Source organism: Esox lucius, chromosome 12 (assembly GCF_011004845.1).
Source record: "Esox lucius isolate fEsoLuc1 chromosome 12, fEsoLuc1.pri, whole genome shotgun sequence".
NCBI classification, from domain to species: domain Eukaryota; kingdom Metazoa; phylum Chordata; class Actinopteri; order Esociformes; family Esocidae; genus Esox; species Esox lucius.
This window is the reverse complement of record NC_047580.1, coordinates 29,031,485-29,059,200: the sequence shown is the minus strand read 5'-3', so window position 1 is coordinate 29,059,200 and position 27,716 is coordinate 29,031,485. Positions and strand designations below refer to the sequence as shown.

The 27,716-nt window shown below is 49.9% G+C and overlaps 1 protein-coding gene across 3 annotated transcripts in view; it reads right to left on the bottom strand.

Annotated features, from left to right (window-relative positions):
* The window catches only part of lrp1ab (low density lipoprotein receptor-related protein 1Ab), a 105,611-nt gene that overhangs the window by 31,072 nt on the left and 46,823 nt on the right, over positions 1–27,716 (bottom strand). For all 3 annotated transcript variants that reach the window (XM_034295824.1, XM_034295825.1, XM_034295826.1), the window contains exons 8-42: positions 23,589–23,751; positions 22,123–22,345; positions 21,805–21,997; positions 21,456–21,605; positions 20,987–21,223; positions 20,625–20,805; positions 20,181–20,403; positions 18,638–18,827; positions 18,166–18,288; positions 17,714–17,854; positions 17,214–17,339; positions 16,726–16,842; positions 16,185–16,265; positions 15,606–15,773; positions 13,188–13,370; positions 12,186–12,383; positions 11,548–11,793; positions 11,128–11,325; positions 8,572–8,776; positions 8,304–8,468; positions 7,941–8,185; positions 6,892–7,023; positions 6,411–6,638; positions 6,008–6,182; positions 5,740–5,834; positions 5,126–5,278; positions 4,749–4,895; positions 4,514–4,639; positions 4,187–4,318; positions 3,898–4,032; positions 3,652–3,781; positions 3,356–3,482; positions 3,030–3,181; positions 2,736–2,860; positions 1,478–1,840 (exon numbers count right to left, since the gene is read on the bottom strand). In XM_034295824.1, the coding sequence (XP_034151715.1) occupies positions 1,478–1,840; positions 2,736–2,860; positions 3,030–3,181; positions 3,356–3,482; positions 3,652–3,781; positions 3,898–4,032; positions 4,187–4,318; positions 4,514–4,639; positions 4,749–4,895; positions 5,126–5,278; positions 5,740–5,834; positions 6,008–6,182; positions 6,411–6,638; positions 6,892–7,023; positions 7,941–8,185; positions 8,304–8,468; positions 8,572–8,776; positions 11,128–11,325; positions 11,548–11,793; positions 12,186–12,383; positions 13,188–13,370; positions 15,606–15,773; positions 16,185–16,265; positions 16,726–16,842; positions 17,214–17,339; positions 17,714–17,854; positions 18,166–18,288; positions 18,638–18,827; positions 20,181–20,403; positions 20,625–20,805; positions 20,987–21,223; positions 21,456–21,605; positions 21,805–21,997; positions 22,123–22,345; positions 23,589–23,751 (5,976 nt within the window). The remainder of the gene's footprint in view (positions 1–1,477; positions 1,841–2,735; positions 2,861–3,029; positions 3,182–3,355; positions 3,483–3,651; positions 3,782–3,897; positions 4,033–4,186; positions 4,319–4,513; positions 4,640–4,748; positions 4,896–5,125; positions 5,279–5,739; positions 5,835–6,007; positions 6,183–6,410; positions 6,639–6,891; positions 7,024–7,940; positions 8,186–8,303; positions 8,469–8,571; positions 8,777–11,127; positions 11,326–11,547; positions 11,794–12,185; positions 12,384–13,187; positions 13,371–15,605; positions 15,774–16,184; positions 16,266–16,725; positions 16,843–17,213; positions 17,340–17,713; positions 17,855–18,165; positions 18,289–18,637; positions 18,828–20,180; positions 20,404–20,624; positions 20,806–20,986; positions 21,224–21,455; positions 21,606–21,804; positions 21,998–22,122; positions 22,346–23,588; positions 23,752–27,716) is intronic.

Sequence of the window (27,716 nt, the reverse complement as noted above, 5' to 3'; positions counted from 1 at the left end):
GGCCGCACTCGCCGTGACCCGGTATCTCGCCGTGGTGCATCCGACCTGGTCCTACCGCGCCTTCGTGCGACGACACCTGAAGCTGACCGCCGCGCTCCTGTGGATCCCCGCCGCGGCCCTGGCCGCCCCGCAGTTCGCCGTCCGCGTGGTGGCGGAGTCCGGCTCCCTACAATGCTTCGCCATCCTGGGCAACCTGGATCAGCTGGTCTACAGCGCCGCGCTGTTCCTGTTCGCCTTCGCCGTGCCGCTGGGCGTCATCGTGGTGATGTACGCCAGGATCTACTGCTTCCTGCGCCAGATGAGGAGGCTGGGACACGCCCCACAGCTGGAACGCTACCAGAGCCAGGTAAACTGACCGAGGTGGACGCCGTCAGGTAGCCACGCCGCCAAAATACCCTTTCAACGTTTAGAACGTTGCACGTTGTTCCCATCTCCGTTCATTTGGGTGTTCTAGTGAACTCTGTGACCCCCCCCCAGGTGACCCACACATCGGCCCTGCTGGTTCTGGTTTTCACCCTCTGCTGGCTGCCCTCCTACTGCCTCATGTTCTCACTCTTAGGTGCCTGATTGTTGCTTCACATCAGTCATTATATCTGGCCAGTTGGTATAATACTGTGGAGTAAACGTGTCTCTCGCTCTCTCTTTATTCCTCCTTCCCACCATCGCTCCCTCCTCCTCTCCAACCCTTACAGGGCGTGACACCAAAACCTCGCCCAGATGCCGCTACGTGGCCATCTTCATCAGGCTGATGGCTTCCTCTGCATCGGCGGTGAACCCCGTCCTTTACGTGCTCATGTCCAATAGGTTTAGGGGGGATCTGGAGGGGTTGGGGAGGGAGTGCTGGGAGGCGTTCAGGGGGTGCGTAGAGGGGTGTAGGTGGGTGGTGTTGGGTGGGGACATGGTACAGCCTTTTAACCCTGCTGAGGTGGATACACCACCCCTACACCTACCTGGATTCTAAGGTTACTATGGACAACCTGTGGATCCTCTATGGACCATCACTGGAGATCCACTGACTCTCTGGAGACTACGGAAGATCCTATCGACTGTCTATGGACACTTCAAAACTGGGATCCATAATGGCGAAATGCGTCACATCTGTTTGCAATATTACAACGTGTTTTCCTTTAGGATCTGTGCACAAGCTAAAGAACAGCAGAATTTGCAGCGGACACCTTCTTCTGATGCCTAATGGGGGGGGGGGCGCGACAATGCTGTCAAGACTACTCTCAGAGGGCCAACTCTAGGAAAACATGTCGGGTTTGAATAAGATCATTTCATATCAATAAACACAATGAGCTTAGCTCTGGGCTTTTTTCTTTTCCACCTTTTCACCTCACAAACTTTGCGCATGACTAAATTCGTGTATGTTCGTATGTGAGCCGGGCTAAAACTGACAAAGTAGTACAAGGATCGGCAAAGATGTTTGGTCTCACGTGGACAACATAACCAGGCAGAAGTCACAGTTGGTACTCACTCTCCACCACTTTCTTGAGGTCTGATCCGTCATCATTGATCTGCTGGATGTTCCCGAAGTGTATGTCACTGAAGAAGATCCGGTTGGCTCCTCCGCGGAAGTCGAAGGCCAGGGCGATGACGTTCTTCATGTGCTCCGGGTCCTCGAAGGGCTTGATGGGGGCGTTCAGGTTGGTCTCATCCAGCAGGTGAATGCTCTTCAGGATGGTCCGCTCCGAGTAGAGCAGGTAGCTGTCGTAGTCGCGGCAGCCGCGGCCGTCCTCAGCCAACATTCCGTGGGCGCAGGCGCACGTCCGACTGGTGCCGCCCTGGAACAGGCACAGCTGCTCACAGCCACCGTTGTTGTCCTTGCAGATGTTGGTGCCTGAGGGAGAACATGAGCACGTCATTAGACAGTCTCCGACCCACCATGACACTCCAGGTTGGGTGGGTGGGGGGGGGGGGGTTAGGTCAGTCCAGGAAGTGACGGACAACACATCATTAGACAGTCTGCGACCCAGAACACCACTCCAGGTTGGGAGGGGGTTAGGTCAGTCCAGGAAGTGACGGACAACACATCATTAGACAGTCTCCGACCCAGCACACCACTCCAGGTTGGGAGGGGGTTAGGTCAGTCCAGGAAGTGACGGACAACACATCATTAGACAGTCTGCGACCCAGAACACCACTCCAGGGTGGGAGGGGGTTAGGTCAGTCCAGGAAGTGACAGACAACACATCATTAGACAGTCTCCGACCCAGAACACCACTCCAGGTTGGGAGGGGGTTAGGTCAGTCCAGGAAGTGACGGACGTACACACAACACAGAGATTTTAGAGGTTTTTCCAGTGAATGCAGTTCTTATGTGAAGGGTACAAGTTGTTGTCTGTGTGTGTGTGTGTGTGTGTGTGCACCACTATCTAGGTGTCCCCACCAGTATAGGAAACCATGGCAAATCATGACTAGTCGGGACATTTTGCCAGTCCTCACTTAAATAGTTTTTTAGGCTCAGGTTAAGGTTAGGGTTAAGGTTAGGGTTAAGGTTAGGGTTAAGGTTAGGGTTAAGGTTAGGGGTTATGGGTTAGGAAGGATCCCATTTTTTATAGAAATCCCCCAAAACGTCTCATCAGTAAAACAAGCATGTGCGTGAAAGACGTGTGAGGTGGACGTTTGTGTGTGAAAGGTGTGTGCGTGAGACTGTGGGTGAGATGCGTCTGTGGGACCTGAGTGTGTGGGACATGCGCGTGTGTGTGTGTGTGTGTGTGCACGTGCGTCTCCAACCTTGCTGCCTGTCCCTGTTGAAGACCTTGATGTCCTTCAACTGTACACCGATGCCAGTCCTCAGGTACACGTAGTCGGTGGCATTATCTTTGTTCCCTCTTTTGATGGACCCGTTGGCATGAGTCCTGGTCCAACACAACACAACACGGGTCAGTCACCACAACAGGCCCCCTTTGCAACAGACAAAGCGGGAAACAACCAATTCCAGCAGAGAGGCGCAGAAGGGCAAAGCAACGCGAGGTGAACCCGATTCAGAACTAATCCCGTGAAGAGGAGCGGGGACGGTGGTCTCACCGGTCGCTCCAGTAGATGTAGTCCTGGAAGACCGAGACGGCAAACATATCCATGTTGTTACTGGCCAGCACCAGCTCCCGGTTCTCCCCGGTCTCCAGGTTTATACGCTCTATCGTGTCCCTCCGGGCATCACACCAGTACAGGAGGTTCTCCTACACACAGACGCAGATATTTTCAGACAGTTTCCGACTAAACAACCAGGCCGCCCAGAGAACGCTGCCCATTATGTGCAAGATGGATATATTAAATGCAGATTGTATTCATGTGGTTTAAGCTGTGTACATTTATACAGTAAAACGGGAGGTGTGTGTGTGTGTGTGTTGTACCTTGTAGTCAATGGAGATTCCATTGGGCCAGCTGATATTGATGCTGACCAGGACCATTCTTTCGGATCCGTCCAGACGGGACCTCTCGATGCGCGGAACCTGGCCCCACTCCGTCCAGAACAGATACCTGAGGAACCCAACCCGGCGTAAGTATGTCCGAAAGCCAGTACAGGAGGACGCCATGTTGGCTTAGTTAAACAACACGTGCAGGGTGTCGTCGGCCCACGGGTCACCACGTTCAGCACCAGAATCACCGCGTCGTGTCAGGGATTTAAGACCCAGCCCCGGTAACTCACCCTCTCTCTGGGTGGACGGTGATGGCGCGGGGCTTGTCCAGGCCCTGGGAGATGACCACATAGCGGAAGGAGCCATTGAGTCTGGCCACCTCGATGACATCAAAGCCCTGGTCGGTCCAGTAGATGTTACCTGACAGGGAGGAACGGAAGGGGGTCAGTGTGTGTGTGTGTGTGTGTGTGTGTGTGTGTCAGCGTGTCTTAGCCTGCTCTCGTAATCCTATACAGTAGCTGTGACTGTCCCCCCACCTGCTATCCAGTCCACAGTGATGCCCTCCACTCTGCCGATGCCATTGGTCACCACATCCTCCCTCCAGGTCTGGTCTCTCTTGGCTCGGCTGATGGTGCTCAGGCCCATGTCCACCCAGTAGATGGTGTCGTTGTCTGCAGGACAGAGGAGACGTCTGAACGGTCTGGAGTTCCAAGGCAAGTGCTTTGGACAGGGTGCCGTGGGCCAGTCCAGTGTGAGATCTTTACCGTACAACGGGGCCACGCCCGCGCCCGCAAACCACCCCATGTCAGCCCACGGGAAACTTACCCGCGTGGAAGTCGATGCCCACCGCCAGAGAGGTGCCCGAAACGGGCACCAGGGCGTCGGATTTATCGGACGGGTCCAGGGGGATTCCTCGGATGCCCTCGTGGACAGAGTAGAGCAGGAAGGAGCCCATTCCTGGAAGGAAAAGAAAAGTATGGCGCCGACAGCATGTTGGCGAATGTAGGGGGCAGCACGGACACACAGAACTGATCTCTCTGCCCAAGCATCAGCTGCCTGACAAATAGCTGAAATGCAATTTGTGGATTTATATACAGTATGTAAAACGCGAGCGTGTGTGTGTGTGTGTGTGTGTGTGTGTGCGCGTCCTACCCTCACAGGACTGCTGTCCATTCCTCAGGCTGTATCCAGCAGTACACATGCAGGCTCTGCTGGTGGGGGAGGTGGGCAGGCACAGCTGGGAACAGCCTCCGTTGTTATCACTGCACATGTTGATGCCTAGACACAACACACGCCACAATGTTTTCTGATGACTCACTGGTTCAGCAGCGCCGCGCACTCAGGGGTTTCACCGGTGGCGTGTGTCACCATCGCCGCGACGACCTACCCGTGCCCGCCTGCAGGCTCTCGTTGTAGATCCTCATGTGCATGACGGGAGAGGTGTTGTTGCGCAGGACCTTCCAGCCGCCGCCGTCGCTCTTGTCGCACGTGCCCACCTGGTCGGTCCCGTGGTCCGCCCACCACAGCTTGTCCCCTGCAGACCAACGACGGCCGGTCAGAACATTGAAACGGCTTTGTTCTTCAGGAAACAGGCATCAAGCCTCGACACAATCAGGGGCGGGCCATGAATCTCTTTTATTCAAATCCGAAACAGACCTGAACAGGATCCGTGCTCCCTCAAAGACACACGGACGGGTAGATTTAAAAATGCAACACTGTCTCAACAGGAGACTGACACCAGACTCAACAAGCTGTCAGTCTCACCCATGATGGCCAGCGCCGAGGCCCGGGTCAGTCGGCCCGGTTTGATCCCCTCCAGAACCTCCAGGCCCGAGCCGTCAAGCTGACAGCGGCTGATTGTGCCATTCCCTGAGCTGATCCAGTACAGCTGCTCCATGTCATAATCAATGGACAGACCTGCAGGGGACAGGAGTTGAAGCACTTAGCACAGCACAAAATCTCTGTCATCACACAGTCGATATCAGAGGCCAGGGTGAGGAAGGAGCATCGTGGGTACCACAGGGTTTGGCTCCAACCAGGCACCGCGCCAGACTAACTGAGCTAACTGATGAGTTCAGTGATTGGCTGAATAAAACACACCTGGTCTCACAGGTGGGTTAAACCACCAACGTGCCGGCGGCTCTCCAGGACCAGGTTTAACCACCCGTGTCATAACGTATAGGGCAGTCTGGAGGGAGCCGAATGGACGGACAAAATATGACTGTAAACCTCTACTAACCAGTGTCCTTTCTGTCTCTTACTCTCTCCCTCACTCCCTTTCTCCATGAGGTCAAATTCCTGCTCTTTCACTAGTATCATTCGTTTTTTGCCGTGTCCTGTTATGCACCCTCTGCGTTGGTGAACGAGCCCTCACTCACCCACGGGGCCCTTCTGATTGGTAAAGAGTGTGGTGTGGTTACTGCCATCCATGTTGGCCATACTGATGTTGTTGCCGTCGGTCCAGTAAAGCTTCCTGGTGAAGGCACACGAAAAAGTAACGTGTCATCATACAAGACTGGCGCGACTTTGACCCAACCCATAATGACCACGTCAACATTCTGATGCTGTTGTTGTGTTATTTGAACCTCCGGTCCTCCGCCTCCATTGTGTGTGTGTGTGTGTGTGTGTTTGATCTGCACAACTCACCCCAGTATAGGGTGGAGCACAAGGCAGTGCGGTTTGTCCAGACCCTGGATTACAGCGTTCTTAAAGGAGCCGTCCAGTCTGGCCACGTTGATCTGTTTTTTATTGGCATCATAGCTGGTCCAGAACAGGTTCCTGGACACCCAGTCCACAGCCAGACCGTGGGCGTTGGGAAGGTCTAACGAACAAAACAAGAAAAACACAGAGCCACTTAGAAATGAATCACTAACTAAATCACCAATTGGCCCAGTAGATTCCAAAGCGGTTGTTTTTGGTTCTCTTCAAAAGACTTGGTCAAATGCGTGTTCCTTCAACAATGGACCGAGCAGCACACCCTCCTCAAATCGTTCCGGGAATAAACAAGGGGCCTATTTGGGAACCCGGGTGGATTCCCGAGGCGTCCTACCGGCTGACACCACGGTCTCCACCCCAGTGCCGTTGATGAAGGCCCTCTTGATGGCCTGGGTGCGGACGTCCGACCAGTAGATGCGGTGCTCCAGGGCGTCGTAGTCCACCACGGTCACGTTGTCGATGTCCGGCACGGTGAAGGAGATGATGTAGTTGTAGTAAGGGTTGTCAATGTCCACGCCTCGGATCTCGATCTGACGGGTGTACAGCAGGAACTGACGGGACTCTGGGGATGGGGGAGGGGGGGGGGCAGTTGGGGGTTACCGTCATGACATCAGTAAAACATTGTTTGACACGATTGAGTCCTGAGGTTACTGAACATTATTCCCCAAAAACATGTTAAGTAGCCGTTCAGTATTTTTAGGATATCCTGCTACTATTCCCCCCCAGACGTTCAGAGTTCTGGTCACTTGTAGAACCGTGTGGGGCAGAGTTGTGGGATATTACCATCCCGAAAGCCTAGGGCTGTGGGTCCCTACCTTTGCATGTGCGTTTGTCCGGCTGTAGCTTCATGAGATGAGGGCAGGCACATGAGAAGGTCTGATTGTAGTTGATGAGACACAGATGAGAACACAGGCTCTGGCCTTCAGCAGAGGCACACGGATTTGGAGCTTAGGGGGAGAAAGGAAGAGGCAATGTTAAACAGGCAGAGAGGGAATAAAGAGGTCGAGGTCCATGGTGAACGAACACCGACCTTGTGATTCCATTCTCTTCCATTTCAATCAAGCAGCTCAGAAATAAAAATACATGTTGCTCTATCCCCAAACACTTTAATCACAAAGCAGTGTAAAGACGGGGTGAGGAACCGATGTGTCATATCTCATAATGTGAGATGGCATCTGATTGGACGTCCAGGCCTCTGGCCCTTCTGCTGTACATGGTACATATCACAGCATCACGAGTTAGCATCCCTGACAAGGAGTCTATCTGCATGTCTACAGCAATACATCCCAACCCTGTCCCAAGGAAACGGCAGACGTCTCACATCGATCTACCCGATTCAATTATCCAAGGGCTCGGTGAAAGTCAACCAACTGAATAGGGTGTGCCAAGAGGGGGCTAGAAACACACGTGAAACATCTGGAGGTATCAGAGGACACAGTCCGACAGGACCTGGCTACCACACGTCAGCTTGACAATGAGAACCGTCCTTCATAGACTCTGGTTTTCCTGACATTTCGGGTTCGGAGAATTACGGACAACCTGACTATTTCCTCAGATTTTTTAAAATTCCTTAACTGCAATTTTAGGAACAAAATTAGAATTTTGCAACAGTCACAGAAGATTAGCCGGGTTTCCAGTCTCCACTGATATCCTAACATCCCAAGTTATAACATCCCAGATGGTCTCAGTGAGCACGGAAGAGAAAGCACATCGCACTGGGTGAAAGGACAGCTGTCACAGGGATGTGTCGGGATGGACCAGGTCTGGAGTGTTCCACTCCCAACGCTTCAACACAGCACCAAAATGTGCGTGACAGTAGGTAGTCACGTGAAGGGTTACATCTGTGCGCGCGCACGTGACCTACCCTCTGGCTGTCTGGAGGGATGATAGACCTGGAGGTCAAAGGGCTGCGTGTTGGTCCGCTGGACAACCGTCACGTTGTGACCGGTCCATTTGTTGGCCTTGGCCAGGGTGTTGGTTCTCCAGTCAGTCCAGTACACCTCTCCTCCATACATGGTGACAGCAAACGGGTGGGACAGGTACTCGTGACCCCTCAGAACCTCGATCAGCTCTCGTCCGTCGTACAGAGCAGAGTAGATGGCGTCAGACCTGCGGACAGAAGGATTATGACGACGGGTGAGTGCGTGTTAGTGCGTCTGTAAGAGTGTGTGTTTGTCTGCGTCTGTGAGAGTGTGTGTGTGTGTGTTTGCGAGCAGAGGAACACTACCTGGCGTCGATCCATACGATACGTCTCTCCATGTAGTCTACGGTCAGTCCGTTGGGCCAGCCACCGTTGCCCGTCTCTATGTGGATGGTCCGCCTGCCCTCTCCGCTCATAGACGCTGCCTCTATCCTGGGCAGGCTGGCGTCCCAGTCCGTCCAGAACAGAACCCTACACAAACACCACAGATGTGAATCCAACAATCTAGATGTAACATTTCTGTGCCATGGAATGATCGCTTCACTGTTCCTAGCGTATCGGTGTGTGTCCTCACCCTTCCCGGGGGTCCAGGGCGATGGCACGGGGGTGTTCCACATCTCCAGCCAGGAGGGTGGTCCTCATGGTTCCATCCAGCTTGGCCACTTCGATCTGGTCCAGGTTACTCTCTACCCAGTAGATGTTCCCTGCAATCCAGTCCACAGCAAGCCCCTCAGGAGTGGCCAGTCCATACTGGATCACCACCTCGAAACTGGTCAGAGCTGGAAGGAGGACGAAGGGAGGGCAGAGAGGAGGGGGGGGGGGAAGAAGATGGTTGGGTGAAGTGCCACTCTTATTGCTCACCTCAGCGAACAGAAAAATGTCAACCACACATTAAAACAAACCGTAAAATTGGGTCAACTGGGCACTTCTCTGTAATAATACAATGTCAGTCAAAAGACTGTGGTCAGACAGAATAAATGCAGCAGCACATTTCCACAACAGCAAACCACTGACAAACTAAAAAACACAGTGTCTTTATTCCATTTGGCTGGTCAGAGTAAAGCTAATGACGCAACGACCACTTGAAGCCGGCCTTAGCGGGAGTGATCGAGTCATTATATGTGACATTAATAAAGTATTTTTAATCAAAGAGATGTATTCAACAGGACCGTGGGGATAGGCAGAAGACAGATTCGTGGTCTAAATCCCGCCCATGCTTAATCACCTGACCACCTGGGACACAGACTCGGGATTTCTGACGGTGGAGATCGTACACTGACACTCAATGACATCCGTTCTCTCACGCTTCACGTGGAACAGCTGGGAAACTAACTAACTTGTGTTATGAAATGCAAATAAAAGCTTTAATAAGGTATAACTGCAGAGTTTTAATACAAACAGTAACTGCTTTGTTCGGTCTGGAGTCAGTACAGTGCCTGCTGCCGCGCCCCTCGCTTACACATCAACGTTACGACAGCCACAGAAACAGTATTAATGAGCAGCTGCCCATTATTTTTGGCTACCATGGCTACGCCCCCACAGAATGACGTTGCCCTCATATACAGGGCAAGTGATCAATGAGGGAACATGACCACCAGGGTGTATAGGGGCATTTGCCGTAGCCAACTCTGGCAACAGGACTCAACCTCATTTCTCCTGAAGGAACGGTCCTTCCAAGTTACAGACGCTAGTACGGTCCATGCCAAAGTGCACTGAAGCCGTTCTGGCAGCTTGGGGTAGCCCTACGCCCTATTAAGACTTTATTTTGGTGTATCCTTTATTTTGGCAATATCCTGAAGCTCTCTGTGATCATGCAAAAAAAAAAAAAAAAAGAAAACTGGCACCCCAGTGATTATGGATTAAAGGATTATTGAAGATACAGTCCAACTGAACTTGCCCTTTTGACACAACCCTTCAAACTTGGGTTTTTGTCATACTGTTGTGTGAGTGCATGTGCATGTACGCGTGTGCGCATGCTTGACTGTGTGTTTGAGTGTAGCAACACTGTTTAGAAGACACGACAGTTGAAATATCCTCGACGAGAAGAAGCAGGAGCTTCATCTAAGGCTTCAACACACTGTCGTGTAAGGAGGAGAACACTGTCGTGTAAGGAGGAGAACACAGTCGTGTAAAGAGGAGAACACAGTCGTGTAAAGAGGAGAACACTGTCGTGTAAGGAGGAGAACACAGTCGTGTAAGGAGGAGAACACAGTCGTGTAAGGAGGAGAACACAGTCGTGTAAGGAGGAGAACACTGTCGTGTAAGGAGGAGAACACTGTCGTGTAAGGAGGAGAACACTGTCGTGTAAGGAGGAGAACACTGTCCTGTAAGGAGGAGAACACTGTCCTGTAAGGAGGAGAACACTGTCCTGTAAGGAGGAGAACACTGTCCTGTAAGGAGGAGAACTGTCCTGGGGATAGGGACTTTAATGTTATATATTGGCTCCTATGCTACGCCACAGTGTGTCTGTGTGTGTGTGTGTGTCCAGACTTTGTTCTGGCCCAGGCTTGCGGTCACGCAGCAGAGGGTTGAGACAAATGGAAAGAGACAAAGCCTTCCGTCATTCTCTGAGTGTGTGCCCCTAGAGTACCTCGGGGGATTCTGGGAAAAGGAAAATAGGAAAATAACCTTGATTGGCCAGGACCAACTGGGTGGGTGGGGGTTAGGCCAGGGACATTAGGAGTCGCGGGAAAATACTAGAATGGACTGAAAAGGCTACTATGAGACAACCTTTTGTTTGGGTAAAGCACACTAATTTGGAGGCAGTACAAACTCAGTAAACTGTAATTGTCTGTCCTAAGAGCAACAAAACAAACCAGATTTCCTTTCTAATCCATTTCCAGATGATTTCTTCATTTTCTATCTTGGCTAATGAAAGATAAAGCAGACAAGTAGAGCTTTGAGAACATGCTGCTAATGTGTTTTCCAGAACAATCTTCAGCCACTATACTTGTCTCTTTTCATGACTTCATTTTCCCAAAAAGGAGAAATTGTTAGCTGCAAGATCTAATAACAGAATACAGAGAAGGCATACTCTTATCCATTGACATTTTGTATGCTAATAGATTTCACCATGGGTTTACTGATATGAGTGTAACAAAACCAGAAACAAGTGACGACGTTCCCCCACCTCCGTTCTCTGAAAGTTTCCCACGGTAGATCTTGTCCTCCACCACGTCGGTCCAGTAGAGTGTGCTCTGGTTAAGGTGGAAGTCCAGAGCAATGGTGTTTCTCAGATTAGGTACCAGCACACTGAACTCCCCCTTGTGGAGGTCGATGCGACGGATCTCATGGCGGTTGGAGAAGATAATGAAGGGCTTGAAAGGATCTGAGGGGAAACACGATGAACGATGTAAGGTTCGTCAGCAGGGACTCAGTTCCCTAGTAGAAGTCTTAGCTTCGATATCCAGATGTACAGAATGTTTACAAAACGCCATAAACCACACAAACCAACGGGACTACATGTACTGTCTATCTCCACAACTATCGGCCTCCATCTGTCCTCCTCCCCTCTCCTCCCCTCTCCTCCCCTCTCCTCCCCTCTCCTCACCAGAGCTCTTGCAGGTCTCCATGTCGGGCTCCAGCTCCCAGCCCTGGTAACAGGAACATTTGACGCTGCTCTTCTCCTGCTCACACTTCTGGCTGCACTTGAGGTGCTTGGCACAGAGGTTCATGATCTGGCAAGTCTTGTTGTCGGCGCCCAGCTCCATGCCCAGGGGGCAGGAACACATGAAGCCCTCCCCAGGGATGATGGAGCAGTTGTGGCTGCAGCCGCCGTTGTCTATGGAGCACAGATCTGTAGAGGGTGGACAGCACCGCGGAGAGACGAGAGAGGGAGACAAGAGATCGAGACGAGAGAGGGAGACGAGAGAGGGAGACAAGAGATAGAGACGAGAGAGACGAGAGAGGGAGACAAGAGATAGAGACGAGAGAGGGAGACAAGAGAGGGAGACAAGAGATAGAGACGAGAGAGACGAGAGAGACGAGAGAGACGAGAGAGACGAGAGAGACGAGAGAGAGAGGGGGTTAGTCAATTTGTTGACCGAGGTATTATGGTTGTGTGTAGGGAGAGTTTGTGTGTGTTTGTGTGTGATATTACCACAGAGTGTGGGTAGGGAGAGTTTGTGTACGTGTGATATCACCACAGTGTGTGTGTGTGTAGGGAGAGTTTACGTGTGTGTGTATTACCACAGAGCTTCTCGTCAGAGCCGTCAGGGCAGTCGTCCGTGCCGTCACACAGCATCTCGGCAGGGAGACAGATGGAGTCGTTGGTGGCGCAGACATGGTGGGACAGCTTGCACACCAACGCCTCACAGTTGTCCTCATCCGAGTTGTCCTCGCAGTCGCTGTCCCCGTCACACACCCAGGCCTTACTGATACACCGAGCTGTTGGCGGGTCAAGGGTTAAAGGTCCAAAGACGTCTAACAACAGAACATATCATTGGCTGCTCAACTCTAAATAGGAAAACACACGTGTGCTCTTGGTTGCCGTTTTCCAAAACGTGTTCGCCTTCTTGTGACTGAAGGTCATTTCTGTACCTTTGTGAGAGCTGCTAGGATTGTAGATCTTAGTGTTGATACCCCCCCCCCCCCCCACTTTTCTTTTCCTTTGCCAACATTTCCACTGATCTAGTCCAAACCAAGACCTCAGTTAGCTTTGCAAGTAATTGAGTTGCCTGAGGGAGACGCTAGAGTTCAATAAGGACATGAGATCACTGCGGATTATGCCTCTGTCCCCACGTGGGAATGCATCGCCTCTGAAGCTTCTCTCTCTTCAGCCAACAACACAGTCAGGGGTCAAAGTACTAACCCAGAAGTCTTAAACCCCTCAGCACCCAGGGGTCAGTCAGGGGTCAACCAAGTGGTCAAAGCTATCGTCGTTCCCAGAGAGCAGCCTGCTGAAACATTCGGTCACGACAAACCCATTGGGAGAGCAAGCTCTCTGAGGGTATACGGTGTGTGTGTGTGATACCGTGTGTGTGTGTGTGTGTTACCCAGACACTGCACCATTAAGACTACTTTCCCTGAGACATGGTTGCAGAGGAACGGGGCAAAGAGGATACAGACTTCCTGACATCATGAACAAATCCCTGACGACCAAACACCCAGTATCAGCCAATAGGCGACGGTAAGAGATGGGAATGAGACTGTTGTCGTTGTCAGAAAAGAGCACGCCCACCCCCCACTTACCAGAGTCCCGGCAGCTGAACTTGACGGCCGGGTCACACATGTGTGTCACCCCCTCGCAGTCGCTCTCATCGCTGAGGTCCATGCAGTCCGTGTCCCCGTCGCAGCGCCAGCGCATGGGGATGCACAGGCCGTCCATGCGACACTGGAACTCATCCACATGGCAACCACCGGGAGGTCGCGTCGCTAGGGAGGTGGAGGGAGAGAGAGAGGGAGGTCAGTGTGTCAACAGCAGAGGATGACAAAGCACGGCGAGCAATAAGCTAGGAGACAACCTATTTTAGATCCACTCTATTTCATAGTAGAGACTGCAAGTTGGCATAGAAGGGTCAGGGGTTGGTCTGGAGAAGGCAATAAGCATTCATCTTCTTTCCAAACTAATGACTTCCAGAGGGTGTGGCAGGGCGCACGCACACGCACGCACGCACACACCCCGAAGCGTATTCTGGGCACAGATCACTCATTAGACCAGACGACCATGCTGGGCTCAATGATGCGTGCTGGAGTAAATGGGCAAACACAAGCATAATCACACACGCATGTGGGCTCAAGTGCACGCACACACACAGTCACACACACACACACACACACACACACACGCACGCACGCACGCACGCACGCACGCACACACACACATCCCTTGTCAATATAGGGCAGACTTTTTAGTAATTAATTCTTCTAAAACCAATACTGAAGGGCTGAAGTAAAGGCAGAGAGAGACAGAGCTTCAGAAGCTCCCTGTGGATCAGCCTACATACCTGGTGGTTGGGAGAATGATGTTTATTTCAGCAACCCAAGTTTGACCCATGACTATTTACACCAAGCCCGATATGTGATTATTGGCTCAAGGCAACAACCTCAGAGTAAGTTGCGATTGTTAGTTTGAGACATATCTTATGACCTTGCATATATTTCCACAATGTGCCTGTTCTTTAATAATGAAAGGCTTGTATCTTAAGCACTCACTGATGACACGGGTTGAACTGGGGCTGAAGGTTAACCTGTGTTAAAACACTCTGTGACTCAGTCTGAGTGAATTTAAAAGGGTTGGGAACAGCCGCTTTAGACAAAAACAGCTGCTTACCCCCCCCCCCCCACCCACCCCCCCACTTCCCTGGTGGAGCAGGTAAGGACTCTACAAACCAGTGAAGACCAGTAACTGTTTGACTTTTGTATAAATGTGCCGTTGGCATTGTGCTAAAACTGTGGTTTCATTTGTTTCACGTTAATTGCATTTGAAACTTAAACACACACCCAGAGTGCCACAGGAATCGACAGGCTCATCTGAATACGCTGCAGTGAACAAACCCCCCCCCGGCCGGGTTAGGCCTCCCACGTCCCCCCGTAGGCCTCCCACGTCCCCCCTGTAGTTTACACTTTGGGCAGACTATTTAAAGGGTGGTTGGCTGCGATGGGCTATCGTGTTAAACAGTGCGACGGCGCCGTTTCAACAAGCCCTTCCTTTGCGTCGATAATCTGTCAAAGCTCGGCTAACCGCACGGTGAAAACATCCCTGACAGCAACAACACGGCGGATTTGTGAAGTGACTCTGGGTGGACGGGACAAGCTGAGACACGCAGACTTCACAGCAACACACAGAGCCTGTCAACATTCCCAAAAACATTCTATAGACCCCAAAACGGCACCATAAACACAGCCTGAAAAGGGCATTTCATGTGGTGACAGTGTACCAGAAAACTAAAATGAGGACAAATGTGAGTATTGGGACATTTTATTCCTTCTATGGGTTGTCCTTTGTGTGAAGAACAATGCAGGCTTTGATAATCACGCAAACACGTGGATTTCAGCGCAAACTCGCCGGCGATCTCTTGAGATGTGCAATGAAGTATGACAACAAACGTACAAACAAAGTGGTACAGCGGCAAACTGTTTCCTTTTTAGATCACAAAAGATTTGGCCAGAGGTTGGAAGGAAGGATTTCGCACGGGTGTTGTGGCTGAGGCACGTAAAGGGAAACCAAATGTAGCAGGCACAAAATGGATGCTGGACCTTTGAAATTCACTTTAAGTCACACACTTTAATTCAAGGCAACATAATGGACACACATGGAGAACATTACTGAGGCGTGCCTAGCAAATTAACATCTAATAAACAGCTTCTGAAGGTCAACATGCGATGAATAGCCAGCTTATTGTTACAGTGATTTTACAGTCTGGTTGACTTAGACCTATTTGCTTTCTACTAACAAGACCAAACACTGGTGAAAGCCACAACCATCACATGTGGTCAAAGCCAAAGTTTTCCTGATACTCCCATTGACAAGGGAACAGTCAGTTGACACCTATCGCCGTCAACCCGATGTCTCACTAATGTTTGGTGACCAGAAATCAAGTTCAAATGCAGTTAGTGATTTGATGGGCGGATGCCTTGTTCAAGGGCAGCGCCGGTTCGAGTGCTCACCCTGGTTGGTGCAGTTGGCGTGCGTCTCGTCGCTGTAGTCCCCACAGTCGTTGTCCCCGTCACACGTCCAGTACTCAGGGACGCAGCGGCCACTGTTACACTTGAACTGGACACTGGAGCAGGAGTGACTGCAGCCGGCCTCATCACTGTTATCACCACAGTCATTGTCTGAAGACAGAGAGATAAACAGAGAGAGAGAGATAAACAGACAGATGAACAGAGAGAGAGAGACAGAGATAGAGATAAACAGAGAGATATAAACAGAGAGAGAGAGAGAGATAAACAGACAGATAAACAGAGAGAGAGACAGAGATAGAGATAAACAGAGAGAGATAGAGAGAGAGAGAAACAGAGAGAGAGAGAGATAAACAGAGAGAGACAGAAAGACAGAAAAAAGACCAAGACAAAGGTAGACGGAAAGAGAGACAAAGCGAGAGAGAGAGAAAGAGAGAGAGAGGGAGGGAGGGAGACAAACACACGTTAGTGTTTCCCACCACATCTTAGAGCAAAGTGAATTTAACAGCACATTTAAAGTGAGGTATTTAAAGTGGGCGATTTGAAATGAGAGAAATTGCTCACCATTGTCACAGCGCCAGTTGACATTGATGCAGCGTCCGTTGGCACAGGTGAACTGAGTGAGCGGAAAGCAAGTGGGGTAGGCTGAGGGAGCAAGAGGAGGAGGAGGATTTTACAAGGACACCGTTATGTGGCGCCAAAAGCGGCAGCTCCTCAACCCGGATTCCGTCCAGACAAAACGCCAGACATGATCCAAAACAGACAGGTGCCTCAAAAACATACATACATTTAAAAAAAACATCACTGCAATCCATAACTAAACAAGACAAACACGATACAGAACAGGTGAAGACTACAATGCCTGAGGTACGTGTGTTTAATACAACCTCGTTAAATCGTAACTACAGTCTTGCCTGAGGCGGCCAAAGGGGACATTTCCAACTGTCAACCAAATGGAACCGAGCCCATACACAACTGAACCACCAGCAGATTCTGTGACCCGCTGAGGCTGCCCCTTCCCATTAGGCCTAAACCTGTGAGTGGGCGCTGGCCCGACGGGTCACCGGTGTGCGTCAGCCGACAGAACCGGGGAGGGGGGACCCACCGCAGGAGGCCGGCTCGTCGGAGCGGTCGCCACAGTCGTCATCCAGGTCACACTTCCAGGACGTGGGAATGCAGCGCCCGCTGGCACAGGCGTACTGGTTGGGCGGGCATGTGCGGGCTGGAGGCGGGCGGAGGGAGACAGGGTTAGAGATGGAAGTGCTGGGCGTATGTGTGGGTGTGTGTGTGTGTGTGTGCCTGTGTGTGTGTGTGTGTGTGTGTACCTGTGTGTTTGCCTGTGTGTGTGTTTACCTTTGTGTTTGTGTGTGTGCGTTTACCTGTGTGTTTGTATCTGTATGTTTGCCTGTGTGTGTGTTCACCTGTGTGTTTGTGTTTGTGTGTGTATGTGTGTGTGTTTACCTGTGTGTGTGTGTGTGTGTGTGTGTTTGTGTGCGTGTTTACCTGTGTGTGTGTGTGTGTGTGTGTGTGTGTGTGCGCGTGTTTACCTTTGTGTTTGTGTGCGTGTTTACCTGTGTGTGGGTGTGTTTGTACCTGAGCAGGTGGTGTTGGACTCATCCTCGTCGTTGCCACAGTCGTTGTCCCCATCACAGAGCCAGCGGAGGGGGATGCAGCGGTTGTTCTGGCACTTGAACCGGTCCGACGGGCATGTGTGCTGGTCTGGAAGAGAACAGGAAGAATGAGCCGGCAGTTTCCCAGGGCCGCAACTGGCTCACACATTCTGATTCCATTTGACTCATTGCACATTCTGTTCTTGGATGATTCTTCTGCAGCGCTGACTACGTATTAAACAGACAAGGGCTAGCATTTCTAACAGTAGCTTGAATAGAGCGCCGGGCGGAGAAACCATAGGCCTATTTAACGCTCAACTGGAATGCAATCATCTGAAAACAACTGATTCATGGTTTCGGAGAGAAGCAAGGATCGGACAGGCTTCATCACAGTCCGCTGCGGTTTCTTCTCAGCCCACCGTTCTGTACCATGTGTGTGATTTAGAACCACGGCAACGGCACGGCGGTAACAGCACTACTCACGGCAAAGCTCGGGCGCCTCGTCGCTGTTGTCGAGACAGTCGTTGTCGCCGTCACACTTCCAACGCTCCTGGATGCAGCGGTTGTTCTTACAGGCAAACTCGGTGGGCTGACACTGGGGTGGTGGGACGTAGGACCGGTTGGCTGAGGAGAGGGGAGGCCGTTACGGACCCTGAAGGCTTTACTACACCCAGGGCGGACATTTTGTTTTCTGCGCTTTGCGTACACATACATCCCAAACAACCAGTACATAGTATGTTGAACAACAGTCGAGCAGAAAGAAGAGAGGAAGGTGGGGACATGGTTCAGGTGTTTTTGGCTGCTGTTACTTTAATCGATTGCTGCCTTGGTGATGCCGTCGCCATTTTGTTAAATTCGTGGTCATCATTTCAAAGTCCACCGTAAGCGAGGGCCACTCAGTCCCCTCTTTACGGAGCCCCCCCCAGTGCACCCACCTTTGCAGGTCACGTTGTCGGCACCCAGGATCTGGTCGTCAGCGCAGCCACAGGCCCGGCCCTCCGGCGTGGCCAGGCACAGGCTGCTGCAGCCCCCGTTATTGACCCGGCAGAGGTTGGTGCCTACAGAAACAAGGCCCCAGTAAACACGCAGTCCCCTCAGAAATGATAAAACGACTTTTACGACTTTTGTCCAGAGATGCGGCATAGCGGGTTAATGCGTAGATTTGTAATCAAGGGCCGTGAATAGTTTTAAGTGTTTACACAAATGACAGTTTGACAGGTCCGTTGGCATAATCAGACAATAATGATCATTCAACGATTCGTGCATTAATTAATTACAGTTCCAGACTAGCTAAGAAATCCTAAATTACAACCTGTTATATTTTGTGACATAAGTCGCATCAGGACCTTCCATCACGTACTGAGGACGCCGTCACAAACGTGCTATGAAACGTCCGCCAGAATTTACCTTGCTGTTGATGCGCGTCGTACACGCGGATCTCGAAGAGGGGCGGACGTTCGTTGCGGAGCAAAGTGACATTGTTGTTGGAGGTGTCCAGTTTGAAGATGCTCCCACTGCGGTACTCGTTCCAAAACAGGAAGTTCTTGTAGTGACACAGGCCGAAGGCGTGGTTCAACTCGTTTCCCTCGTACACCATCTGACCGGTCAGAGAGAAGAGGATGGGGGGCATCGAGCGTGGTCATGGAAGGGTCAAAAACAGGTTTCCTTGTTTACTTACAGACAATGTACACAGGAAGAGTCACTAGTGAAGGTACTCACAGTTGGTATACATTTTATAGCCTGGAATCATGTGGAATAAAATCCTACAAACTATACAAATTAAAGGGCAACATATCTCTTCTCTATGTCAGCTTTTCTTGGAGAGACATCATTAATGGATAGCAGTGTTGTAATGTTTTCACTGATGTCTTAAGTAGACTTGACAATTCATGAAAGCTTTGAAGTGATTCCAGTGTGTCTGGCATTAAAATGCAGGATATTTTCTGTTACAAAAACAGTATCCGAAGGGGTTTGCCAGTATCCCAGGATTAGGTATGTTCTTCTATTTTTTTATGGGCCTTTCACAATGCTTGTGAGCCTAATAATCTCATCATTTCTTGCCAGTGACAAGCACACCCAAGTATAAATACATCCGGCTTGTGTTAAAAAATTTATTCCAAATCATCTATTCTATTTGCAACAAAGCCGTGAAGGAATACTACAAGACAACACAAAACGTACAACTTCTTGGCCTAAATAAAAAAAACTCTGTGTTCAAGAATTGTGGTTGCGGCCGCCCTGATATGGTTGTCCCTGGAGGGGGCTGTTTGTCGGGATCAACAGACCAGCTAAAACATTTAAGGAAAAAAGGTACTTTGAAAAATCAACTCAACTCAGTGTCCAAAATGTACCATTGTGGTAAACTGGTGACAAGATACATATACCATGTATCTTCAGCTATTTAAAAATAAACTGGGCATATTGTTGCCCTAAAAGTAGGTAGACTGAATCCAAAAACATTTTTACTGCCGAAATAACAGCCAAGGTTTCTTCGAATAACTAGGGGTTGGGTGTATTCTTTATTTATTTTTTTCTTCAGCACCATCATTGCAGCTACTTTATCGAGGAAAGTAATAATAACACTGGGTGTGTTGTTGTCTGACCCACTGTAGTTATATTAAGATGAAAGCACTGGATACGTGTGACTGTGAACGACTAAAATGTAAAATGGGGACCTGCAAGAAACCTTGTCTGAGATTTCATTTTAAGGCAGGAAAAATTGAAGGCTGTTAAAGGGATGTAGAGACTCTAAATATGCAGTGTATTTGAGGGAATATCCTGACACTGTATTAATACCAGGGTTTATTGGTTGAAGGGCAGACATGGGACGTAAACACCCCGCTCCGTTGAGGAGACAACCATTGCGACTACCACTATTATTACTGATAAGGTCTTTTCACCCAGAATACTGTGACGGGAATTCGGGCGGTTGGTAACCAGTCTAACTGACCTTTCGCTCAGTGGTGTTGAGGTAGACCTTCTCGATGCGGTCGTAGTAGGCGTCTACCCAGTACAGGATGCCCTGTGGGATGTCCAGACTCAGGCCGTTGGGCCACAGCACTGTCTTGCTGGTCAGCAGAACCTGTTGGTGCGAGCCGTCCATCCACGCCTTCTTGATCTTCCCCCGGTTGGTCTTCTTGGGGTCCTCCTCCCAGTCGGTCCAGTACATCCACCTGGGACAGAAACACAGCCTCTCTTAGCCCCGGAAAACAGCTGCAAAACCTCACTAACAATTCGCAAATTCCCTCGGAGTCGACTGGAAGATTCGAGTGGAACATCCCTTGATAAACCAGTAACCAATTCGCAGGAAATATCTAAAAAAAATCCGCCAAACTGAATTTCTGGTACACCTGGGAATTGTAGAGAAGGAACGAGGAGGGTGAAAATGTCTTACCCGTGCTGGGGGTCCACGACAATGGCGCGGGGATGGGTCATCTTGCCCTCAATGAGGGTCTTTCGTGTCTGAGAGGCCTTCTCCAGCCTGGCCACACTGATGGTCTTCATGGGCCCATCGTCTGTCCAGTACAGGTTACCAGCCATCCAATCCACCGCGATCCCCTCCACGGTGTGAACACCTAAGGAAAGGAAAGGGAGGGAAGAGAGAGGGTGAGAAGGAGTGATGGAGAGAGAAGAACAAATAGGTGAAAGAGAGAGAAGTGGACCGTTCACTTACAAGCTTGTTATCAGCGGGATACATACTGAGACTCTACATGGGCGGGGATTTGGTTCTGCAACAGGGAGGGAACTTGTCATTACCGTCTTTCAGTATAGTGTCTCTCTCGGTGCCGTCGATCTTCTGCCGTCCTATGATGTAGCTCGCAGCGTCAGCGAAGTAGATGAACTCGCTCTCAGCGTGGAAGTCCAGCGCCCTTGGGTTCATCAGGTTCTCGATGGGGATCATGTACTCGTCTGGCACCTTGGCATTCATGTCCATGCCACGAATGATGCCTGGGCGTCCCTTACCGTACACCAGGAACAACTCGTGTTCGGGTTCTGAAGGGGGAACATAAGGACCATGTTGCTGAATGGTTAGCCACCATATGTTAGAAACACAACAACGATAGATTGTATGTCAGCAGAGTCTGTAAATATAAAATGTAATGTGTAAATATTTCGGAGACTTAATTTGAATTTCAGGAGGGCAGGGCTGTGCCGTTTCTTTTCATGCTATGCCAGTGCTACCTGCGGCCTTCAAATCCACGGAAGACCCAGCGTCAGTACTCACTCTTGCAGGATTTGCCGTCACTCCCCAGGCTGAATCCAGACCGACAGCGACAGGTTCGGGTCTTGTGGCTGTTGCCCAGCAGACATATGTCAGAGCAGCCTCCGGGCTTCTTAAACTGGTCTGGGGCACACGCGTGACTCTTCTCTCTCACTGACCCAAGGGAACGAGAAAAGCATCGGAGGAAAAGGTCAGCACCACCGTGGCAACAACTAATGATAACAGGATCTCAGAAGAACCAGGGGAATGCTTTGTGTACTTTCGCAACCTCACGCCTATAAGTCAGGTGACAAACGTACAGGGCTGGAACAAATGTCTGCAAACAGACCTGGTTCCCCAGGTCAGCACCTACCCGGAGGCTGTCGTCTCTGATGGTACACATGCAGAGCGGTACCGCGGTCCACCCTGGTCACCACCGTGAAGTCGCTGGAGTTGAAGCGGTTCACCCGGATCACACTGGTCTTGACGTGGTTGAGGTTGCCCTCGTCGGAGTTGGTGGCGTAGAGATAGTTCTCAAACACAGTCAGCCCGTACAGGTGCTCAATCTGATGACGCGGAACAAAGAACCAACGGGTCTGGGTCAGTGGGTTGGGACAGAGACACCGGGGGGGGGGGGGGGGGGGGGGTGTACTGGAGGGACACAGCATGTGGGGTAGGAGACGGTCCTCACCTGCAGGCCCTGGATAATGGGGTGTCGGTTCTTGCCCTCGTAGTCCACCACCTCTATGTAATCCAGGTAGGCATCGGCCCAGTAGACCAGCCGGTTGACCAGGTCCAGGGTGATTCCATGGGGGAACACAATCTTACTGTCCACCAGCTTGGTCCGGTTCTGACCGTCCATATCACACCGCTCCACCTTGGGAGTCTGACCGTAGTCGGTGAAGAACACCTTCCTGTGGGGGTGAGAAACATTTATAGTCGGGGTACTATAGGAACAAGACAGAGATACAGGGAAGGCAGGAATGAACTGTGTCTGAAGAAAATATGCTGAATCTAATATAAACGACTGGACTAGTTTTACAAAATAAATTCTCCACTCCCCAATAGTATCTACAACCCTGTTTCAAGGCAGGAATTGCTAATTGGTTCCAAGAGAGTTGGACTCCATCATGTAGAAGGATCCACTCACTAAATGCTCAGCCTCAGTAAGACCTTCTCACATTCCGTGCCATCTGCTGTAAATCAGCTAAAATAATACATTCCTACATCCCTGACTAAGAGAAAACGAACCAAAATGGAGAAGTGATACACTGTCTAAAGGAATTACACAGGCAGTACCATCTGTTGACCAGTCAGGAAGAACAAGTGACCGTGCATATCACGTGTGTATGTGTCCGTCTAAGATGAGGATGTATTTTCACCGACTAAGGTCTGGCTGGAACGTCATCTGACCAGAAATACCAAGGGGAAGTACACCAAAGGACAGTTATTTAGGGATTCTACTTTAGGGAACAAAACGGTATTACTTTAGGGAACAAAACGGTATTACTTTAGGGAACAAACCAGTATTACCTTAGGGAACAAACCAGTATTACCTTAGGGAACAAACCGGTACTACTTCAGGGAACAAACCGGTACTACTTCAGGGAACAAACCGGTACTACTTCAGGGAACAAACCGGTACTACTTCAGGGAACAAACCGGTACTACTTCAGGGAACAAACCGGTACTACTTCAGGGAACAAACCGGTACTACTTCAGGGATATAACCATAATTACTTTATGGATCAAACCGGTACTACTTTAGGGATCAAACCTACACTTATTTAGGGATCAAACCTTCACTACTTTACAGATCTAACCGGCAGTACATTAAGGGTCCAACTGGCACTACATTCGAGAACTAACCGGGCACTACTTTCAAGAACTTACCGGTATTACTTTAGAGACATAAACAGCTCTACTTTAGGGATCTAACTGGCACTACTTTAGGGATCTAACTGGTACTACTTTAGGGATCTAACTGGCACTACTTTAGGGATCTAACTGGCACTACTTTAGGGGTCTAACTGGCACTACTTTAGGGGTCTAACCGGCACTACTTTAGGGGTCTAACTGGTACTACTTTAGGTACGAAACAGGTACTACAGGTACTCATCACATGGATGAGGGGTAGTGGAGGGGGATGGAGCTCACCCCATGGCGGGGTCCAGGGCGATGCCTTTTGGATTGTGAAGCTCCTGATCCAGCAGGGTGACACAGGTCTGGCCGTCGGCGTTGCACACAAAGATACGATCATCCATGTTGTCCTCAAAGTAGAAGTTTCCTGTCAGCCAATCAATAGCCATCTGCTCCACATCTGGTGGGAAAGACAGAAGGATGAGTGGGAGAGGAATACAGACAGGGAGAGAGAGAGATTGCAGTCACAGAGCTGAATTCCAATCCAGTATCAGTGACCCTAAACTAAGCCCTTGAGACCATCCCAGCAATTGAGCTAGGGAGACATTAATCCTGTCCACCCAACCCAAAGACATGAACCCTGTCCACCCAACCCAAAGACATGAACCCTGTCCACCCAACCCAAAGACATGAACCCTGTCCACCCAACCCAAAGACATGAACCCTGTCCACCCAACCCAAAGACATAAACCCTGTCCACCCAACCCAAAGACATGAAGCCTGTCCACCCAACCCAAAGACATGAACCCTGTCCACCCAACCCAAAGACATAAACCCTGTCCACCCAACCCAAAGACATAAACCCTGTCCACCCAACCCAAAGACATAAACCCTGTCCACCCAACCCAAAGACATAAACCCTGTCCACCCAAACCAAAGACATGAACCCTGTCCACCCAACCCAAAGACATGAACCCTGTCCACCCAACCCAAAGACATGAACCCTGTACACCCAACCCAAAGACATGAAGCCTGTACACCCAACCCAAAGACATAAACCCTGTCCACCCAACCTAAAGCCTTCTTTGGGACCCGACGTGCCCCCACAACCATGGATTATTCATACATAGCAAAACAGTTTCATGTGGAAAGCAATGCTCTATTCACTTCAACATCTGAGTGATGAAGGAAACTCACATCTAATCTCCTATCTGCCCCCCTCTCCTTCACTGGGCCACTACCAGACTAGTTGAGCGAAAGAGGAAAAAGACTTGAAGACAAAAACGTAATCGGGTCATAGGGTTAGCGGTTACAGACTTGGTTGCTAATGGTGTTTATTAATATTAGCGGATATTAAATTGTCCCTATCAGAACCCCCCAGTTGATCTGGATTACAGTGACCAATGAACTTTGAGGATTGAGGATTTCATTAGTCTTACCCGAAGAAGGGATCAGATTCACAAACGCATGCTTAAACACAGCAAACACACCCACCCACATTGCATTTAGATATTTTTACATTTGTTTAATTGTCTGTTTTTGGTTGCTAGTGTTTGTATTTTGTTTTATAATTTTTCATGTCAGTAATGTTTATGTTTTAGTTAGATGTATGTAAACGGGAAACTTCTTTGACTGTATTATCTGTTTTTCTTTTTAGTTTCGGACACTGACTAACTATCACCATGGCGTCAACTAATGGGGATCCAAGTGAACAGACAAACAGTGAAGGTCTATCTGTGAGAAGGTGGTTGGGCTAGGAGGGGGATGGGGCAGTCCCACGGAGACACCCAGCTGTGGGAGTGAGGGGTGGGGGGCACATCTGGCCTTGTGTTTTAACAGCTGCCACCATGCTTCCTCTCAAAGGAGAGAGATGACTCCTAATACACTACACTGTTCTCCAGCCCTGCAGAAATCAAAGCAACGGTTAATCCACAGAGCACCTTTGATGCAGGGCCACATTTTGTCCCATCCCAGCCCGCTGTTGTTTTAAGCTGTCCCAGCTTGTGACTGTAGCAGTTACGGCCTGTACTAGAACATTGTGACTTAAAAAAAAAATCCAACGTTTTCCGGCATTCCGACAGTGCCCAAGGGGACCATCAGAGGGAAGAATTGGCTAAGCACCTTCCATTGGTTGTGTTTCAGCCAAGTTGTGTCTTCTTTCACTGCACTCAAGCGACACCTTGTGGCAGGCTGGGACCCTGCAAGCTTAATCATGGCTGTTGACAAAAACTTGGTTGGTCAACAAGTGTGATAACAAGCAGAACGGCGTGGCGAGATGTCTTTGACATTCCCAAAGTGGGTGATTGTCAATGATTGATTTCCTTCTTGACGTATCACAGAAACTTCAATAGTGCTTGTGAATTAGTACTGACAATGACCTGGTGGTGTTTTCGAGGGACTTGGAACTGGGCATAGAGACTAGCTACAAATCACCGCCCATATAGAGTCTCAGTATGTATCCCGCTGATAACAAGTTTCTAAGTAAACGGTCCACTTCTCTCTCCCACCTATTTGTTCTTCTCTCTCCATCATTCCTTCTCACCCTCTCTCTTCCCTCCCTTTCCTTTCCTTTCCTTTCCTTTCCTTAGGTGTTCACACCATGGAGGGGATCGCGGTGGATTGGATGGCCGGGAGTTGCTGCAGTGAAGCAAGGTCACCATTGCGAAAAAGGACATCATGACATTGGGGAACAGAACCCGGTGGCCTTACATCTGTCAGTGGTGTCTCTCGCAAACTCTAGTCACTGTCACATCCACGGCATTACAGCACAAACCAGATCTCAGTTCAGGCCAGGGCAGACACATCTGGGCCGGATGTATCCCCCATTTCTCCGGCCCTCGGCTCCACAGCGTCAGAAGGAAAGGACTGCTCGGCATTCCGCTACACGGGAACAGATGCTGCGGTGGTCTCCGCAGGAGTGAGGTGGTGGTGATGGTTGTCGGGGGAGACTGCCGGCTGGCTGCTGGTTGGACGTGGTGGTTTTCAAAACAACAGGGCTATGTGATTTATGGCTAGTCTCCATGCCCACTCCCAAGACCTCGAACACACCACCAGGTCATTGCCAGTACTATTTCACAAGCACTATTGAAGTTTCTGTGATACGCCAAGAAGGAAATCAATCATTGACAATCACCCACTGGGGTTTTGGCGTATCTCTTCAAACATGCAGCCCAAATGTTAACCTATTCCCTACCAATTTGACCAGAGACCTATTTGTCCTAGTAGTGCACGCAAACAGGAATTAGGGTACCATTTGGAACACTTATTATTCCATGTTTTGAGGGACGGAACTTCCGACACAAACTAGGCCCATGAAGACAGAAACCGAATAAACGGAGCTGAGCAAAAGTAGTTTCTCACACACACACAAATCGGGAAGTAACAACACTTCAATTGACTTCCATGCTTTGTTAATTGATGAAACCTCACAAAGTACTGACTTAATTGCAGTGGATGTAGTGAATATGAATATCGGTCCTTATCAGCATTAAATGTTATAGTGTTGTAGAACAGATGGTAGGCCTAGAATAGAACAAAAACACGGACACACGACTACAATGCTGGGACTAGTGTTGGATTCAGAAACGGGGGAAGCTCGGCTGTGAAGAAGGGAACCAAAGATGGTGCCACAGTTCTCAGAATCCATATTCCACTTTAAACCGTTACCGCAGCTATTATTAGGACATGATAGAGAGACCAGAAGAAGAAAGAAAGACAGAGAGAATAACGGGAATAATGAGGGAGAGAGAGAAGGGAAAATAAAGAGAGATGGAGAGAGTAGAAAGAAATGGAGAGAGAAAAGAAAGGAAAGAAAAGAGAGATGGAGAGAGTTTTGACACATGCCCAATAGTCCGATTCACACTATGGCTCTTTTCCTCACAGTGTCTCTCCTGAGCTCTCTACACATTTCAGAGGAATGGAAAGTTATGTTTTTTCAGAGAGACGTGACGGCACTTGACACCTAGAGTTTCCTAGCACCCACCTCAAAGCCGAGGCGAACGTACAGCACTCATTTTACACACGCACACACAAAACCCAACACTGCAGCAAACATAAAGCAAACCCTTATCTACATATATTAACCCCTATACACCTATTTAGAAACACAGGCACACTCTGTACACTTATAGAGCTACTCTGTGGAGTCACCAGCATGAAATTAAAACACTGTCTCAATTGCTACAGACCGCTATTATTCCTTTTATACATCCCCGATCAATCTGTGTCAGTTATATAACATACACCATGAGGGACAGTGTGTATGTGGGTCACAATAGGGCGGCGTGTGGGGGGGGGGGTCTACTCCTCCTTTCTCCCCACTTCTCCTTCCCATTGTCAGCAGTGGCAGTGAATGGGAACACATGACTTTAAAGGGGACCACTTTGTAATCACCACGACTCAAACGCTCCCACATCCACGGACGTC